At 46.4% G+C, this 16,730-nt stretch overlaps 2 protein-coding genes across 2 annotated transcripts; both read left to right on the forward strand.

Annotated features, from left to right (window-relative positions):
* Nucleotides 1-1,790: 1,790 nt before the first annotated feature.
* LOC132206588 (ferritin, heavy subunit-like) lies at nt 1,791-5,999 on the forward strand. Its single transcript, XM_059640824.1, has 4 exons — nt 1,791-1,892; nt 3,970-4,116; nt 5,254-5,379; nt 5,844-5,999. The coding sequence occupies exons 1-4, from the start codon at nt 1,791-1,793 to the stop codon at nt 5,997-5,999; spliced, it is 531 nt and encodes a 176-aa protein (XP_059496807.1).
* Nucleotides 6,000-11,383: 5,384 nt separating this feature from the next.
* Nucleotides 11,384-16,238, forward strand: LOC132206481 (ferritin, middle subunit-like). The gene is made up of 5 exons (XM_059640671.1): nt 11,384-11,485; nt 14,662-14,808; nt 15,226-15,351; nt 15,800-15,943; nt 16,125-16,238. The coding sequence occupies exons 1-5, from the start codon at nt 11,384-11,386 to the stop codon at nt 16,236-16,238; spliced, it is 633 nt and encodes a 210-aa protein (XP_059496654.1).
* Nucleotides 16,239-16,730: the final 492 nt, after the last annotated feature.

Here is a 16,730-nt window from a genome sequence, read left to right on the forward strand (position 1 = left end):
ATAAGGGATAGGATTTATAATCATCTAGAAAAGAATAAATTGATTTGGGATAGTCAGCACGGTTTTATGAGGGGAAAGTCATGCTCATGCCTCACAAACCTTATTGAGTTATTTCAGAAGGTGACTAAACAGGTAGATGAGAGTAAACTGGTTGATGTGGTGTATATGGATTTGAGCAAGGCATTCGATAAGCTTCTAAGGTTCCCCACAAGAGGCTATTGTACAAAATGTGGAGGAATGGGATTGTGGAAGATATAGCAGTTTGGATCAGAAATTGGCTTGCTGAAAGAAGACAGAGGGCGGTAGTCGATGGGAAATGTTCATCCTGGAGACCAGTTACTAGTGGTGTACTGCAAGGGTCGGTGTTGGGTCCACTGCTGTTTCTCATTTTTAATAGGTGACCTGGATGAGGGCGTAGAAGGATGGGTTAGTAAATTTGCAGACAACACGAAGGTCGGTGGAGTTGTGGATAGTGACGAAGGATGCTGTAGGTCGCAGAGAGACATAGATAAGCTGCGGAGCTGGGCTGAGAGGTGGCAAATGGAGTTTAATGCAGACGAGTGTGAGGTGATGCACTTTGGTAGGAGTAACCGGAAGGCAAAGTACAGGGCTAATGGTAAGATTCTTGGTAGTTTAGATGAGCAGAGAGATGTCGGTGTCCATGTACACATATCCTTGAAAGTTGCCACCCAGGTTGACAGGGCGGTTAAGAAGGCATACAATGTTTTAGCTTTTATTAATAGAGGGATCGAGTTCCGGAACCAAGAGGTTATGGCGAAGCTGTACAAAACTCTGGTGCGGCCGCAATTGGAGTATTGTGTACAGTTCTGGTCACCCCATTATAAGAAGGATGTAGAAGCTTTGGAAAGGGTGCAGAGGAGATTTACTAGGATGTTGCCTGGTATGGTGGGAAGGTCTTACGAGGAAATGCTGAGGGACTTGAGGCTGTTTTCATTAGAGGGAAGAAGTTTGCGAGGTGACTTAATTGAAACATATAAAATAATCAGAGGGTTAGATAGCGTGGATAGGGAGAGCCTTTTTCCTAGGATGGTGACAGCGAGCACGAGGGGGCATAGCTTCAAATGGACGGGTGAAAGATATAGGACAGATGTCAGAGATAGTTTCTTTACTTGGAGAGTAGTGAGGGAATGGAACGCTTTGCCTGCAACAGTAGTAGATTCACCAACTTTAGGTACATTTAAGTCGTCATTGGACAAGCATATGGACGTACATGGAATAGTGTAGGTTAGATGGGCTTCATATCGGTATGACAGATCGGCACAACATCGAGGGCCGAAGTGCCTGTACTGTGCTGTAATCTTCTATGTTCTATGGCTCCAACAGCAACGTTCAAAAGTTATGACGACTATTCCCTCAGATTAACAATCCAACAGAATTCTGCAAATCTGTGATGACTGTGTCTTCACGCACAACCTCAGATAGAAAAGCGAAGGTTTAGAGTATATTTTATTGTCATTTTCTGGCAAATACATTTACAGAATGTGCACTTGTACAGGAGGTCAAAGGTCATTCAGCAATTCCATCATCGACCAGTTGTCAACTGTGATTCGTTTCTGGATCCAGTTCCCATCCTGCACTGATTGGACGTGGCAACTGATCAATTGATTAACAAGAGTGATTGGCCATCACTGATGATGTCATTTCCTGTTTCATAAAAAGAGGGTCTGCCCCTGGGGTATAAATAGAGTCCCACGGGAATGATGTTGATTGTTCTTCCTAATTTTGTTATTTTGGTGGTGAGGAAAATAAAAGAAATTTTTTGTCACAAGATGGCCTCCCAGATCAGTCAGAACTATCACCAGGATTGTGAAGCTGCTGTCAACAAGCAGATTAATGTGGAGCTCACTGCCTCCTATCTCTATCAGTCTTTGGTGAGTGCTGTCTCTCGGGGTTAAACATATAAATCTGTTCTGTTGAAGTAAATTCTTTGCCTGGCCTCTAGTGAAGCTGACAATCTAGTAGATTGAGGTTTTGTGGCTCCTACCTAAATATCAGTTCAGGATAGAGGTGGTGTTACTATCACGATGGTGTAGGATACTGATGTATGTTAACTCAGGTCCCAGTTGGCCTTCAGTGGTATCTGGAGGGTAAAAGCCTCTTGCTTTTGTTTTCTTTCTGACACAAGTTTCCTGACTTCATTTGCCTGATCTCTGTGGTGGTCCTAAACAAACATGCTGATTTTTTTTAACACTGACAATAACAATAACTTCCCTGTTGCAGTGGCCCTTGTTAGTCTGAACAAACCTGAGGCTAGTCTGTGACTGGTATCTATTTTATGTGGATCTCCTTCATTGAGGCTGACTTGGCTTTACTTGTATTTATTCAAGCGGTGGGTGTGGCCTATCCCGTCCCTACTGAGAGTGGATCTGCTGTGTGTGAGAAATGTTGGATCCCCTCTCTGCCCCTTCTCCACCCCACCCCATGCTGGGGCTGCTGGAATGTGCTGAGGCTATTAGCCCAGTGACAGTGAAGGAATGGAGGTTGTTCCCATATCATTTAGCTTGACCTAAAACAAAATGTCCCCTCTATCCCGGTGGTGATGTGCTTGTGCCCTTCCAAGGAGTAGACTGTGCTTGGAAGGTATGTGTTGAAGTAACCTTGGTGAGTGCTGCAGGGGACCTGGTAGATAATGGACCCTGAAAGGAGGTGGTGAATGCAGTCCCCATGAAGTGGGCTGCTCTGTCCTGGATGGTGTCTGCTTCTTGCATGTTGCAGGTCCCCTTCTCCAGACACATGGGGAATATTCATCTCTCTCTGGGCTTGTGCCTGTTGTGAGGAAGTTGTCTTGTAATGAGGACTAAGTCCCTATAAGCCTCACTTGGGAGGTGGGACAGCTTTATTGGTGATCCAGTGGTTGGGGTTTAATCACTGTGTCCCAACTCTGTTGGCACATGCTTCCCAAGGATAAAATCCCGACTATCTTCTGCCATGACGTGTAACTACCCACTTAAACCAGAGATTTTTGCTTGCCTGACTGTGGTTTTTGGATTTGTGGATTAAAGTAACTTTTCAGGAGTCCTTCCCCAGAATGTAACTCTTAGCTGATGCTTCCAAGAGTGACGATTAGCTCTTAAACCCTTACATCGAATTGTGAACATGACAGTTTAGATATGAGTCACATGGGCTGAAAGCCGACAGGATTTTTTGCCTGTTTGGGTTAAGTCAGGGCAAGTGCTTTTCCAGGTTACTGTTTTCACTAGTGACATTATCTACAGGCCACTGATATTTGACATTTGATCATTTGTTTCAGTCATGTGACTTGGTGCAAGTTTCTGACAGCCTGAGTTTGCACTATTTTTAGGCAGAGCAATAACCCACTGCTGCAACGATCCAAAGGCTGTTACTGGGCAGGCTTTCCTTGGCATTATCTTAGTGCTAAACATCATACTGAAGATAGCGTACCCGTGTAGAGTTAATGTGTACACTTATGTCCAAATATCATTGATCCTGGGTTTGTAGAAAACATTCTCCCTACTATTCATTGACTAGAACAAGGTTCAACATCTTTTTTGAAAGTTTACCTGAAAGGCAAAACACAGTGCCTTGTGGCTCCTCCATCCTGTGTACATCCTGTACGCCAGCTCCTGGCACTTCCTGAAACCCTGTTCAACCAGTAACTTCATCCAATTCTGTTGGAGATTAATGAATAGAAGCATGAATTCAGCTCTGTCTCTCCACAAAGGCTGTGCCAGGCACTCCTGAGCTAATCACCAGTAGATTCAAACCAAAATAAAACAGTATTTTTGGTTCCAGGAGGAAGCTGGACTGTTGTGATTTTGCCCAGTTGCTGGTGAATTGAACAACACTGGGTTCACAATCTGTTCAGTGTCTGATACATGAGCATGCCTTCTGTCAGTTTGGTTTGAGTGCTCAAGTAGTCTTGTAGTTGAGAACTGCAATTGGGAGTGAGCCAGTGATGTCGAATGTAACTTGAACTTGTTCTTCCAGATGTCCTACTTTGCCCAAGACGATGTTGCCCTCCCCCATTTCTCCCAGTTCTTCAAAGATCAGTTCCAGGAGAAGCGGGAACATGCAGAGAAGCTGCTGAAATTCCAGAATCAGCGTGGCGGCCGAGTCCTCCTCCAGGATGTGAAGGTTGGGGTTGGGTGGTGGGGGAGTGCAGGGTGGAATGGCTGCTCTTGCGGTGTCATCTCCAGTGACAAGATTTTCAGATCCTGAGCGAGTGTGGAAAGTTCTTTTGCTTGGCTTCCCTGTTTGCTCTCCTCCATCTCCAGTGTTTCAGCATTTATACAAGCCTGACTTCCATCAAACAACCACCTCAGCCTCACCTGCTCAAAGGACAAGGAAAACCCCAGCCCATCCAATCTCTCTCCTCACAATGGATTTTCTGTCTCGGGGAAACAACCTGGGGACCCTCACCAGCACCCCCTGCAGTGCTATCCTGTCCTTCTGACTAGCGAGGCCAAAGATAGAATACAGCAGAGACCGGGAGAAGAATTTTCATAAAATGTGTTCAAAGGACTTGTCCCTGTGCTGTTCCTCACAACCCTGCCCCAAACTAACACATGTTACTTGGCCTATGTCCCCTTTCACACACAGTTTGCCTTGTGTGAGCATTGAGGGATCGATGGTCCTGTGTTTATTGTAAGCACATTACTGCCCCCCACAATGAATTCAAGTAATGATGGTTCTGACCATGCCGCTCGGGCATGTATGAGGCCACAAGCACAAGTGAGACTTGAACCTCAGCCTTGTCAACCGGAGCTTGGGACACTACCGCTACTTCCCCCACAGCCCTTGGGATTCACTCATGAATATCCTTTTTAAGACTCCAGCAGATGGACACTGGTGCAAATGACTAATCTGGTACATTTTTATTCCCTGTGGTACAAGGATATGTTCCTGAACTTCCGGCTTCAGGTCAAGGATAAATGGGGCAAGGTGAAAGGAGTCACCAAGTAGCTAATGTTTTCTTTATCTGGACTTCAGGGATGGCACAGTGGCTCAGTGGTTGGCACTGTTGACTCAGTGCCAGGGGTACCAGTTTGGCTCTGGCCCGTGACGAGAGTTTAAACGTTTTCCCAAAGCATGGCATCCCCACACAGTAGAAAAGAAGATTGGCAACTTGAAATGCAGGTTACAAGAACAGGGTGGGAATGGGACCAGATGGGATGCTCTTCAGCAGTTATGGTCTCAGTGGGGTGAATGGCCTGCTCCCATGCTGCAGGGATTCTGTTTCTGAAGCTTACCTGTCCTTCTCTCCATCCATAGAAGCCAGAGAGGGATGACTGGGGTAACAGCCTGCAGGCAATGCAGGTTGCCCTGAATCTGGAAAAGAATGTGAACCAGAGTTTGCTGGATCTACACCAACTCGCCACAGCCCAGACTGACCCTCATGTCAGCTTCACCTCCTCATTCACATCACTGCTAGACCCTCAAGGTAACGTTTCATTGGTTGGTCTGTGTGGATTGGAAATTCACTGAAGTAACACTTTCCATCCATTACTTTCCTGAACTATTGTAACATTGATCACTTGGGATCATACTGATTACAATGAGGTATAAGGGGAATTTGATCTCTAATCTAGTGGAAGTGCTGAAATGACGTTGGCCATTGAGTTCTTCATTCGTATCATTGCAGTGGAATGATCATTGTCCATCACAATCCAACTCAGCTCCATTTCACAAACAGCAAGATGGAGCAGCTGACATGTTGTCCTCACTGGCACAAATTCTCCAGGTGTTAGCTCGCTTTTCAGGGCTGTCCAGAGCTAGTCATGGCTAAGTCTGTCTTGCAGTGGGAATTCTGAAATTGTCGTGGATAGTATAAATGTACCAAGTGTCATATTCCTCTGTTGCAGCTGTGTGACTTCCTGGAGACTCACTATTTGGATGAGGAGGTGGAGATCATCAAGCAACTGGGGGACTACATCACCAACCTGAAGCGCCTGGGAGCCCCTGAGAATGGGATGGGAGAGTACCTGTTTGACAGGCTCTCCCTGGAGGACAGCAGTTAGTGTGGCCTGGAGTACTGTCTGCTTGGTCTGAATGTATTCCCTACTTCACCCTGGACAACCTGTCTCCTTCCAAGGAGAAGGGGCTTGTAGCAAACAATGTAATGGCTGAACCAGCTGAGTGGAAATGAATGAAATGTATTGATGTTGCTTATTGTCCATCATTGAGACCCTTGATATTAAAGAGCTTTTGAGAGCTTCAAGCCTGTAATTTTGGCTAATGAAATTATTAATTTGACAGAATATTTCCCTGGTCTTCCCTCCAACACCACCCCAGCATCAGTCTCGGAATTCCCGTGGAACTTCCTCTAAGTTATGAATCCAAGTTATTCCTCCAGCCAGAACTTGAGGTTTGGGCCTGCGGGGTGTCAAGTCACTTTGTACTATTATCCCACACCCAGGTATGATGAATACAGGTGCAGCTAAAATTTTCATTGCTTTCGAAAGAGAAAACACCCCTGCTTGGCCGAAAGAAAGACTTGACACCCACTTTCACAGAAACAGGGCTGTAGGATGCTTTATGTTCATGTCTAGTTTGCTAAGCAATAGCTTCCCTGTCAACCTCTGTCAACCTCCACCAACCGAGACTGATTGCTCAAGTCCACACAAATCGCAAGTTGATGCCAATGTAAATTCTGTGCCAGCTGGCTCGGCTTGCCTCAACAAGAGCTTAAGGGAAGAGATCCAGCAGCGTCCCCTCTCTAGCCTTTTGGAGGAACCAGCAATGCTGGGAGCAATAAAATTGAACTGAGCAACGGGGATCTGACACACCTGGTCTATTCTATTCAAATGAATGTTATTACTTTTTCCGGACAGTGCATCCGAGATTCACTGAGACCCAGTTGAGGTTCAAGCTAAGACCAGCCCTGTGGCCTCCTGACCCCCACCACCAACTGCCTGCCTCAGGACAGCCATCAGCAGTTGCTCACAATGACCAGTTCATTTGTTCCTTCGCCTGAGGAACATGCGCTGCTCTCCCAGGCGATATGGATTAAATACCCATTGTAGCTCGACAAGAAAGCTCACACGGGGGGAACCATTTCCCAGGAGTAATCCAAAGCTGTCCTAATGTGGCTTTGCTCCGTTTACTTCCTTGCTCTCTGCCAAGTCTTGGTCAAAAATCCCACCACGCCTAGTAATAAACTTCAGGCCAGCCAGCCCAGAGATGGGAATATTCAGCACAAGTCTGCTTGAAAAAATTCACCTGAACTGGATGCACTTAATGGCACCTACAGCAGGATAATAGTGACCTGGGAATAACACAGCAACGCTCCTGGTTAAATGCTGCCATTTGATTGGCTCTTGCTGCTCAAGCCAGCATTGAGCGCACTAAGCTGCTCCCTTGGTTCCTCTGAGCTTCCCCCACGGGGAGGGTTACTCCTGATGCAGGTTGATTTCACCCGATCACATTGAAGGAGCAGTGTGACTCAGGGAGGAGAACTGGAGATGCTGACTTTCCTGAATGGCTGCTTCCTTTATCTCTCGAGGTGTCAGAGATCGTGGTTTAGGGAGGGGGCTGTCAGAGACATCCTGGGGAATGTTTCAGGGAGCTTTGTAGCGAGTGCACACTGCAGCCTTCACTGAGGGTGTGGGTCTTTAAGGCACTGAATGTATTTGTTCCACCACGTAGAGTTTTATTTTAAACAATCTTGAGTCTTGGCTGTAGAATCGCTGCAGTGCAGGAAGAGGTTGTTCAGCCCATTTAGTCTGCACTGATCCTCTGAACAGCATCTTGTTCAGACACACCCTGCCTTCTTCCGCCATCTTTCCCACGGCCACTCCAAAATAAACTGCATGTCTTTGGACTGTGGGAAGAGGCCCACACAGGCACGGGGAGGATGTGCAGCCTCCACACGTGACTGGAATTGACCCCAGGTCCCTGGCACTATGAGGCAGTAATGCTGACCATTAAAATACCCTGCCATCCAAAAGTTACAAAAAACAGGAACACTCTGTTGCACAGAATTAGAGTGAATGACTCGTTTCTCACGGAAACAGACCCTTCGGTCCTACCTGTCCATGCTGACCAGATTTCCCAACCTGACATAGTCCCAAGATAATAAAATGTGAGGCTGGATGAACACAGCAGGCCAAGCAGCATCTCAGGAGCACAAAATCAGAGATGAAGGATCTAGGCCCGAAACGTCAGCTTTTGTGCTCCTGAGATGCTGCTTGACCTGCTGTGTTCATCCAGCCTCACATGTTATTATCTTGGAATTCTCCAGCATCTGCAGTTCCCATTATCACTGACATAGTCCCACTTGTCTGCCTTTGGCCCATATCCTTCTAAACCATTCCTTTCCATGCAAATCTCCAAATGTCACTTAAATGTTGTAATTCTAACTACCTCCACCACTGTCTCTGGCAGCTCGTTCTAACAATGCACACCACCTTCTGTATGAAAATGTTGCCCCTCATGTCCCCATCAAATCTTACCCCTCTCCCCTCAAACCGATGCCCTCTAATTTTGGACCCCACCTGACCCTATCACAGCATGCTTTTTATATACAGTCAATCTTGAGTGTGCCAATGGCAAGGCTACATTTAGTGCTCAGCAACTGTTACACTTCAGGAGATGGTGATGAGCTGCTTATTACAGTCCACCTGGTGTCGGAGAGACCGGAATGATGCTGCTGCTGTTGCTGAGGAGGGGCTTCTGGGATCTTCACTCACAAACACTGATATTATTCCAAGTCAGGATGGTGATGGATTTACTTGGAGCTGCTTCAGTGTCACTGGGGCGGCATTGAGCTGGAAAATTGCAAACTACTCCAGCATTATTCCCAACTTCAGTCTTATCGATGGTGAACAGACTCTGGAAAGTCTGAAGTAGAGTTATTCACAACAGGATTCCCAGACTCTGACTTGGTCTCAAAGCCATGAGCACATGAATTAGGATTGACCTCTGCCCATGGTTTCTTAGAAAATAGAACCTAGAACAGTGCAGCACAGTTCACGCCCTTCAGCCCACGATGTTGTTTCGAACTTTTATCCTAAACCCAAGGACGATCTCACCTCCACTACCTTATATCCATATGCTTATCTAATAGCCGCTTAAAATCCCCTAACGAGGCCGACTCCACTGCACTCTCCGGCAATGCATTCCACGCCCCAGCCACTCTCTGAGTAAAGAACCTACCTCTGACATCCACCCTATATCTACCTCCACTCACTTCAAAACTATGCCCCCTCATAATAGCTAACTCCATCCTAGGAAAAAGTCTCTGGCTGTCATATCTGCCTATACTTATGATCATTTTGTACACCTCTATCAAGTCACCTCTCATCCTTTGTTCTGAAGAGAAAAGCCCTCGTTCTCTCAACCTTTCTTCGTAAGACCTTCCCTCCATTCCAAGCAACATCCTGGTAAATCTCCTCTGCACCTTTTCTAACACTTCTACATCTTTCCTGGAATGAGGTGACCAGAACTGGACACAATACTCCAGATGTGGCCGAACCAGGCTTTTGTATAGCTGGAGCATAACTTCACAGCTCTTGAAATCAATCCCTCTATGAATGAAAGCTAACACACCACATGCCTTCTTGACAACTCTATCCATCTGACTGGCAGCTTTCAGGGAACTGTGGACATGAACCCCGAGATCCATCTGCTCCTCCACACTGCCAAGAATCTTTCCGTTAACCCTGTATTCTGCTTTAAAATTTGTCCTTCCAAAATGAATCACTTCACGCTTTTCAGGGTTAAACTCTGTCTGCCACTTCTCAGCCCCGCTCGGCATCCTATCAATGTCCTTTTGTAACCTGGAACAGCCGTCCACACTATCCACAAGTCAAATCACCTTCGTATCTTCCAAAAACTTACTAATCCGCCATTCCACTCCTACATCCAAATCATTTACCAAAATCGTAAATAGAAGAGGACCCCGAACAGACCCTTGAGGTACACCACTCGTAACTGAGCGCCATGTTGAATATTTTCAGTCAACTGTCACCCATGTCTTCTATGGGTCAGCCAATTTTGAATCCAATCTGTCTCATTTCCCCCGTCACATGCCTCCTGACTTTCTGCATGAGCCTGCCATGGGGAACCTTATCAAACGCCTTACTTCAATCCATGTATTCCCTTATTCACTGATCTACCTTCATCCATATGTTTCGTCATCCCTTCAAAGAATTCAATCAGATTTGTGAGGCATGATGTACGCCTCACAAATCCACACTGGCCATCACAAATCATACTGTGCCTATCCAAGTGATCATTAATTCTGTTTCTTACAGCCCTTCCCATTAATTTGCCAACCACTGACATAAGACTAGCTGGCCTGTAATTTCCAGGGTTACCCCATTCCCTTTTTTGAACACATGAATAATATTCAAACTTGTCATTCAAAGCTAAAAGATAGCACTAGACTGCATCCTGCTTTTTGAAGCAGATATTGAGTGAAAGTAACTTGCTTCCACCAGTCTGTACATCAGTGCTGTGATCATACTCGAACGTTCATTGGGGATCCTCAATTCCCAAAGCCTCACAGGCCACCAGTCCATGGGAGGCTGCTCCATTCAACGCAGTTGCTGAGCCATACATTCTACAGAATGTAATGTAAACAGGACCAGCAACTCTCCATTTGGAAACATGCTGGAGTTAAGCTCTCGATCTACTTCAAACAATTAAAAATCAAACTTTGCGATAGAAAGTTTGCATGTGCTATACATTTCCAGCAGCAATGTAGACAGGGAGGTGTGAGGTTTACTATGCAGGAGAGGCACTCAGCACATTTAGCACCTTGCTTTTCAAACTGCACTTCATGAACCCAACGTCAAGGAGATCACAGCAGATTCAGAATGGATCCACAAAGGAATTAGCCTTCTGTATTAGATAACCCAAAAGCACATTGTTTCTGTCGATGCACAGCAATAAGAAAATGTTTACTGTTAACAAAATCTGGCCATTTTTCAATGGGCTCCAACGCTGTTATTCAACAAGTACAAAGACTAATCCCTCAGAGTAACAAACTGACAGAATTCTGCCAATCTGTGATGAGTGTGTCTTAAGATATAATCTCAGATACAATCGTGAACTTTTAGAGTATATTTTATTGTCATTTTCACATAGAAATATTTCCAGAATTTGCACTTGTGCAGGAGGTCAAAGGTCAGTCAGCAATTCTATCATCGACCCGTTGTCAATTCTGATTGGTTTCTGGATCCAATTCCCATCCTGCACTGATTGGACGTGGCAGCTGATCAATTGATGAATGAGAGTGATCGGCCAACACTGATGATGTCATTTCCTGCTCAAGAAAATAAAGGGCTGCTGCTCGAGTATAAAAATTGTCCCAAGAGAGTGATGTTTATGGTGTAGTTGATCATCTTTCTAAGTTTGTTATTTGATTTTGGAGGAAAAGGAAAGCTATTTTCTTCATTAAATGGCCTCCCAGATCAGTCAGAACTATCACCAGGATTGTGAAGCTGCTGTCAACAAGCAGGTTAATGTGGAGCTCACTGCCTCCTATCTCTATCAGTCTTTGGTGAGTTTTGTCTTGATGGAGTTGAAATTAAATCTATTCTGCAAAAATGAGCTGATCCTCTTGTTTCTAATTAACTTCATAGTCTTGTAGATTTGAGGAGTTTAAGTTTGCACCTTTAAAAATCATTTTGGGATAAATGTAATGCCCTTTGGTGACAATGGATTTTGATATTGATGTGCAGTATCTAATTCACCAGCTGGGATTGAGTGATAGATGGAGGGCAAATTGTTCTGTCAATTATTTTACAATTTACTGCCAGGTCTCTGCCTGGTGGTAACTGTCGTTTTCCTCCCCAGAATTGACCAAACTTTACTAAAATTAGATGTAATGGTGTTGGGAGTTGTAGGCACCCCTTGGCTAGTCATCCTGTAACATTTTAATTTACCTTGATCACACTTAATTTGTGCTCTGATCCTAAATACACATGACAGTTTCCATTCTGTGATGGAGAATGATGGCAGTGACTGGCTTCTCTGAGCATATGCACTTGTAACTTGCATTGAGGAGGCCTCAGATGTGGACTAGTTGGCTTTCTGCATTCTCAGTTCATGAATGGACTGTTAGTGGCCAGGAAGTCACTTGTTGTCCATTCCTCCAATAGATCAATACCCTCCTGTGAGTGCATGCACAGGGTGTCTGGAATAACCTGAGGTCTTCACTTCACCAAAAAAGGTGAAGAATTGGAGTTTCAAATTCCCACGGTATGGGAAATGGTGCCTTTCTCCAGGGAGCACTGTGCCTATGGCCTCTCAAAATGGCAGGCTATAATGGTTTGTAAATGTTGAAGCAGCTTTTGAAGGCTGCTAGATACCTGGTAGATAGTGGACACTGGGAGTGCATTCACTCACTCCCTTCAATGAGGTGGGCTGCTCTGTCCTGCATAGTGTCTACTTTGTGCATGTTGCAGCTCCACTTCTTGGGAAAAAGGGAGAATATTCATCCCTCCATGGGGCTTATGTCTGAGAAGCATTCTCTTCCCACTCTGAGGATGAAATCCCTGTACCCTTCCCTTTAGCAGGTGGGAACAGCTATCACCAATAAGCCTGTTGGGTCTTAACTGTTAGTGGTGTCCCATATCAATTGGGCAGCATGTGCCCAAACAACCTACTATTGTATATCTGTGAGATGCAGCTACCCGAGAAAAGCCAGAGAAATTTACATGACTGTTTTTTGACAAAAGAAACTTCTCAGCCTGATCAGTTGGAACTAGATAACCTGCTCTAACAAGGTGTAGAGCTGGATGAACACAGCAGGCCAAGCACCATCAGGGGGAGCAGGAAGGCTGATGTTTTGGGCCTGGACCCTTGAGAAATGGGGAGGGGAAGGGGTCCCTGAAATAGGAAGGGGTGGGGAGGTGAATGGATGAGGGATAAAGAAACAGGTGGTGAGGAGACTCCGGTCTGAGGTAAGGATGGAGCCAATCAAGTCAAGTGAGTTGAGTAGGCCTGTCCGTGGAGGTGGGGATGGGATTTGAGGTGGCGGGGGTCGGCGGGAGGTTGGGTGGTGTGGGGAAGTAGGTGGGAGGAAGGACGGACCAGTCGGGGAGGTGGGAACTAGCTGAGCTGTGATTGTGGGAAGGGAGATCTTTCAGCTTAAGTCCTCACTGATACCATTGGGCTGCAGGGTTCCCAAGCAGAATACAAGGTGCTGTTCCTGCAACCTTTGGGTGGCATTGGAGGCCCAGAATGAACATCAACTGTCCCCTCCTGCCCCTCTGAAGGGCAAGTATTTTGTGACTTGGAGGTGCAGCTGCTGGTCACGAGCCCAGCATAGGCACTCCACAAAGTGGTGTCAAGCCTCTGCTCGGATTTCCTGATGTAGAGGAGGCCACATTAGGAGCAGTGGATACAGCATACCTCACTGCAGGTGTGTAGGTCCGCTTCGTCTTGATGTGGAAGGTCTTGGGGCCTGGGATGAGGGGAGGTGTAGCACAATCTGTGTGGCAGGAAAAAAGCCCTGGCTAGTGGAATGTACAAGGGAATCAGTGGTCTCTCCAGAAGGCAGCTAAGGTTGGGGAGGTAAAACATGTCTTTGTCAGATTGTATAAGTGCCAGAGGATGATGCACTGGATCCTGGCATTGAGGTGGTACTGAAGGATGAGAGGATTCTGTTTTGGTTGTGTGAGGGATAAGATGCAAGACCGGTTGTGTTTATCTTCCACTAAAGGGAAGTTACGCTCCCTCGGAAAACGAGGACATCTGGGATGCCCAGGAGTAGAATGCCTCCCCTCGGGGCTGGAGGTGAAGGAATTGGATTAGGGGATGGCGTTTTCCTTCCACAGGAAGGTGGGTAAGGTGTATTCTAGGTAGCTGTAGGAGTCAGTAGGTTTGAAATATATCAAAGATTGATAGACAAACTTAAGGTTGAGGTAGAAGGCTCTAATGAATTAGAGGAACCGTTCAAGCTCCTTTGTGGGATGTAATGGAGGAAGATGTGGAGTTTATGGCCCATCTCCCTGTAGAAGGATTGTTCCACAAATCCTAACAGAAGCAGGCACAGCCTGGGCCCATGCAGGTACCTATGGCCACCCCCTTCCTCTGTAGGAGGTGGGAGGAATTGAAGGAGAAGTTAGGGGTGAGGATGAGTTGGCTAGTGGACAAGGTTGTTGGTGAATGGGGACCAGTCAGGCCTGCAGGATGAGAGAAGCAGAGGGCCTTCGGCTATCTCCATGGGGAATGGATGAGGTTGGAGGCTGTGGCTGGGAGGTCATCTCCAGTGAAGTTGTAAATGGACTAGGAGATGGTTTGGTGGTCAGGGGTGGAGTCATGATCAAGGGCGGGGTGGTAGGAGGTATCGGCTGCTCTTCCACACAAGTATATGTGGCACTCCAGCTCCTGGCATTTCCTTAAACCCTGTTCAGTCACAAACTTCATCCAATTCTGATGGTGCTTAGAGTGGAAATGCTCTTCTCTCTACAGACAAGAACAGGCATGGTCAATTCACAGGTTTTGGTCAAGGAATTTCAAGTTTGCCTGGTTACCAGGAGGAGGCGAGGGTTGTTTTTGATGATCCTTGAACTGGAGCCACTGGCTAATTGGACAATGGTTCTCATCCACCTTGATGTATTTAAAAAAACATGTCATGTTTATTGACTTCTCAATTTGATTGAAGGCTAAACCAGTCATGTCTGGCACCAATTGCATGATGTTTAATGGTTGTAACTTGTTTTCTCCCAGATGTCCTACTTTGACCGGGATGATGTTGCCCTCCCCCATGTCTCCCAGTTCTTCCAAGATCAGTCCCAGGAGAAGCAGGAACATGCAGAGAAGCTGCTGAAATTCCAGAATCAGCGTGGAGGCAGAGTCCTCCTCCAGGATGTGAAGGCTGGTGTTGGGTTTTTGGGGTGGGGGGAGTTGGGTGGTAGAGAGTGGCTGCTCCTCAGGGATGGCACAGTGACTCAGTGTTTACCATGCATGCCTCAGTGCCAGGGATCCAAGTTTTGTTCTTGGTTCTAGGCTCCAGTGAACGACTGGAGTTTACTTGTTCTTGCCATGTCCACATTGGCTTCACGGTTCAATGACGTGTGGGTTAGAAGGATTGCCATTTAAAATGCAGGGTTACAGGAATAAGGTGGGATTGTTCACAGAAGGGACTTGTAGCGACGAACGCAGTCGCCGTACCTGCTGATCGGGGATGAATAAAACGATGTAGTGACCTTTGTTATTGTCACCATGTGTCAAATAGCCTGTTCCCATGCTGCAGAGATTCTGAAGCTTACCTGTCCTTCTCTCCATCCCCAGAAGCCAGAGAGGGCTGAGTGGGGTAACAGCCTGCAGGCAATGCAGGTTGCCCTGGATCTGGAGAAGAATGTGAACCAGAGTTTGCTGGATCTACACCAACTCGCCACAGCCCAGACTGACCCTCATGTGAGCTTTCCCACCTCCTCGTTCTGATCACTGCTAGGCCCTCAGGGCAACACCTCATTGGTCTTTTGTAGATTAAAATTCACTGGGATACTTTGATCACAATATCATATCTGAACAGTATGTTCATTTAATCAACATTAAAACAGCTCAGCAATGAGCTGAAATGGGAATTTGGATTCAGTACCACGAGTGATGTTGGCCACTGAATTCACTTTCAGGGCCACTTGCAGTAGAATGATCATTGTCTGTCACAGTTCAGCTCGGCTCCACTTCACAAACAACAAGGTGCATCTGGAATGTTACTGTCCTCCCTGGCGCAACATCTAGATGTCAGTGGCTTTTCCAGCTGTCGAGAGCCAGTTATGGTGGGGTCTGTTTCGCAGTGGGAATTCTGAAAATTTCCTGGATCATGCAAATGTACCAAGTTGCCATCATTCCTCTGTTGCAGCTGTGTGACTTCCTGGAGACCCACTATTTGGATGAGGAGGTGGAGATCATCAAGCAACTTGGGGACTACATCACCAACCTGAAGCGCCTGGGAGCCCCTGAGAATGGGATGGGAGAGTACCTGTTTGACAGGCTCTCCCTGGAGGACAGCAGTTAGTGTGGCCTGGAGTACTGTCTGCTTGGTCTGAATGCATTCCCCACTTCACCCTGGGCAATCTGTCTCCTTCCAGGGAGAAGGGACTTGTAGCAAAGAATGTAATGGCTGTACCAGCTGAATGCAAATGAATAAAATGATGTGTTTATCTTGGTTCTTGTTCATCATTCAGACAGCTGGACGCTGCAGGTTCTCACCAATAGGCCTATGGGAAGAGATATCAGGCTCTGCTTTCTGCCCAGGCGCAGGAAACAGCTCAGCTGGGACTGAGATGAGTTCAACCTGACTCGTATCCTCCCAATGGGCCCTGACATGACCAGCATATTCTGTTTTACATTTGCTGCCTTTGTCTCATGTGGACATAGCCTAAAGTTACTGGGAGCCGGTGAAGGTTCATACCAAGGCCAGTCCTGGTGGGCTGAGACCTACCCTGCCTTGTTACAGCCTACTGTAGTTGACAGCACTGAACAGTTCATTCCTCTTGTTGTGGGAGTTAAATATGCTGCTACCCTGAAGGGATCTTGGTGTAATTACCCTTAGCCTCGAGTCAATTCTCCTAGGAGCATTCTGAAGCTGGCCTAATGTGGCTTTTGTCAGTTTACTTTCTCTGACCTGTTCCAACACCTTCATTGCTTTTCTCACCCCTCCCACCACCCCACTCCTAGCAATAAACTTCCACCCTGCCAGTCTACAGCTGGGAAAATTCAGCCCCAACATTGACAGCACCCATATTCCATGGAGTTAGCTCAGGAAATTATCTTGAACTGTTACATGCTCA

The sequence above is a fragment of the Stegostoma tigrinum genome, chromosome 38 (genome assembly GCF_030684315.1).
Source record: "Stegostoma tigrinum isolate sSteTig4 chromosome 38, sSteTig4.hap1, whole genome shotgun sequence".
Lineage (NCBI taxonomy): Eukaryota > Metazoa > Chordata > Chondrichthyes > Orectolobiformes > Stegostomatidae > Stegostoma > Stegostoma tigrinum.

Bases quoted from the DNA above. Each gene is read 5' to 3' on its own strand.
- LOC132206481 (XM_059640671.1), top strand. From the start codon at position 11,384: ATGGCCTCCCAGATCAGTCAGAACTATCACCAGGATTGTGAAGCTGCT. The intron at 11,486-14,661 runs GTGAGTTTTGTC...GTTTTCTCCCAG, and splicing joins CCTATCTCTATCAGTCTTTG to ATGTCCTACTTTGACCGGGA. The intron at 15,944-16,124 runs GACAGCAGTTAG...TTCATCATTCAG, and splicing joins TTGACAGGCTCTCCCTGGAG to ACAGCTGGACGCTGCAGGTT.
- LOC132206588 (XM_059640824.1), top strand. From the start codon at position 1,791: ATGGCCTCCCAGATCAGTCAGAACTATCACCAGGATTGTGAAGCTGCT. The intron at 1,893-3,969 runs GTGAGTGCTGTC...TTGTTCTTCCAG, and splicing joins CCTATCTCTATCAGTCTTTG to ATGTCCTACTTTGCCCAAGA. The intron at 5,380-5,843 runs GTCAGCTTCACC...CCTCTGTTGCAG, and splicing joins CAGCCCAGACTGACCCTCAT to CTGTGTGACTTCCTGGAGAC.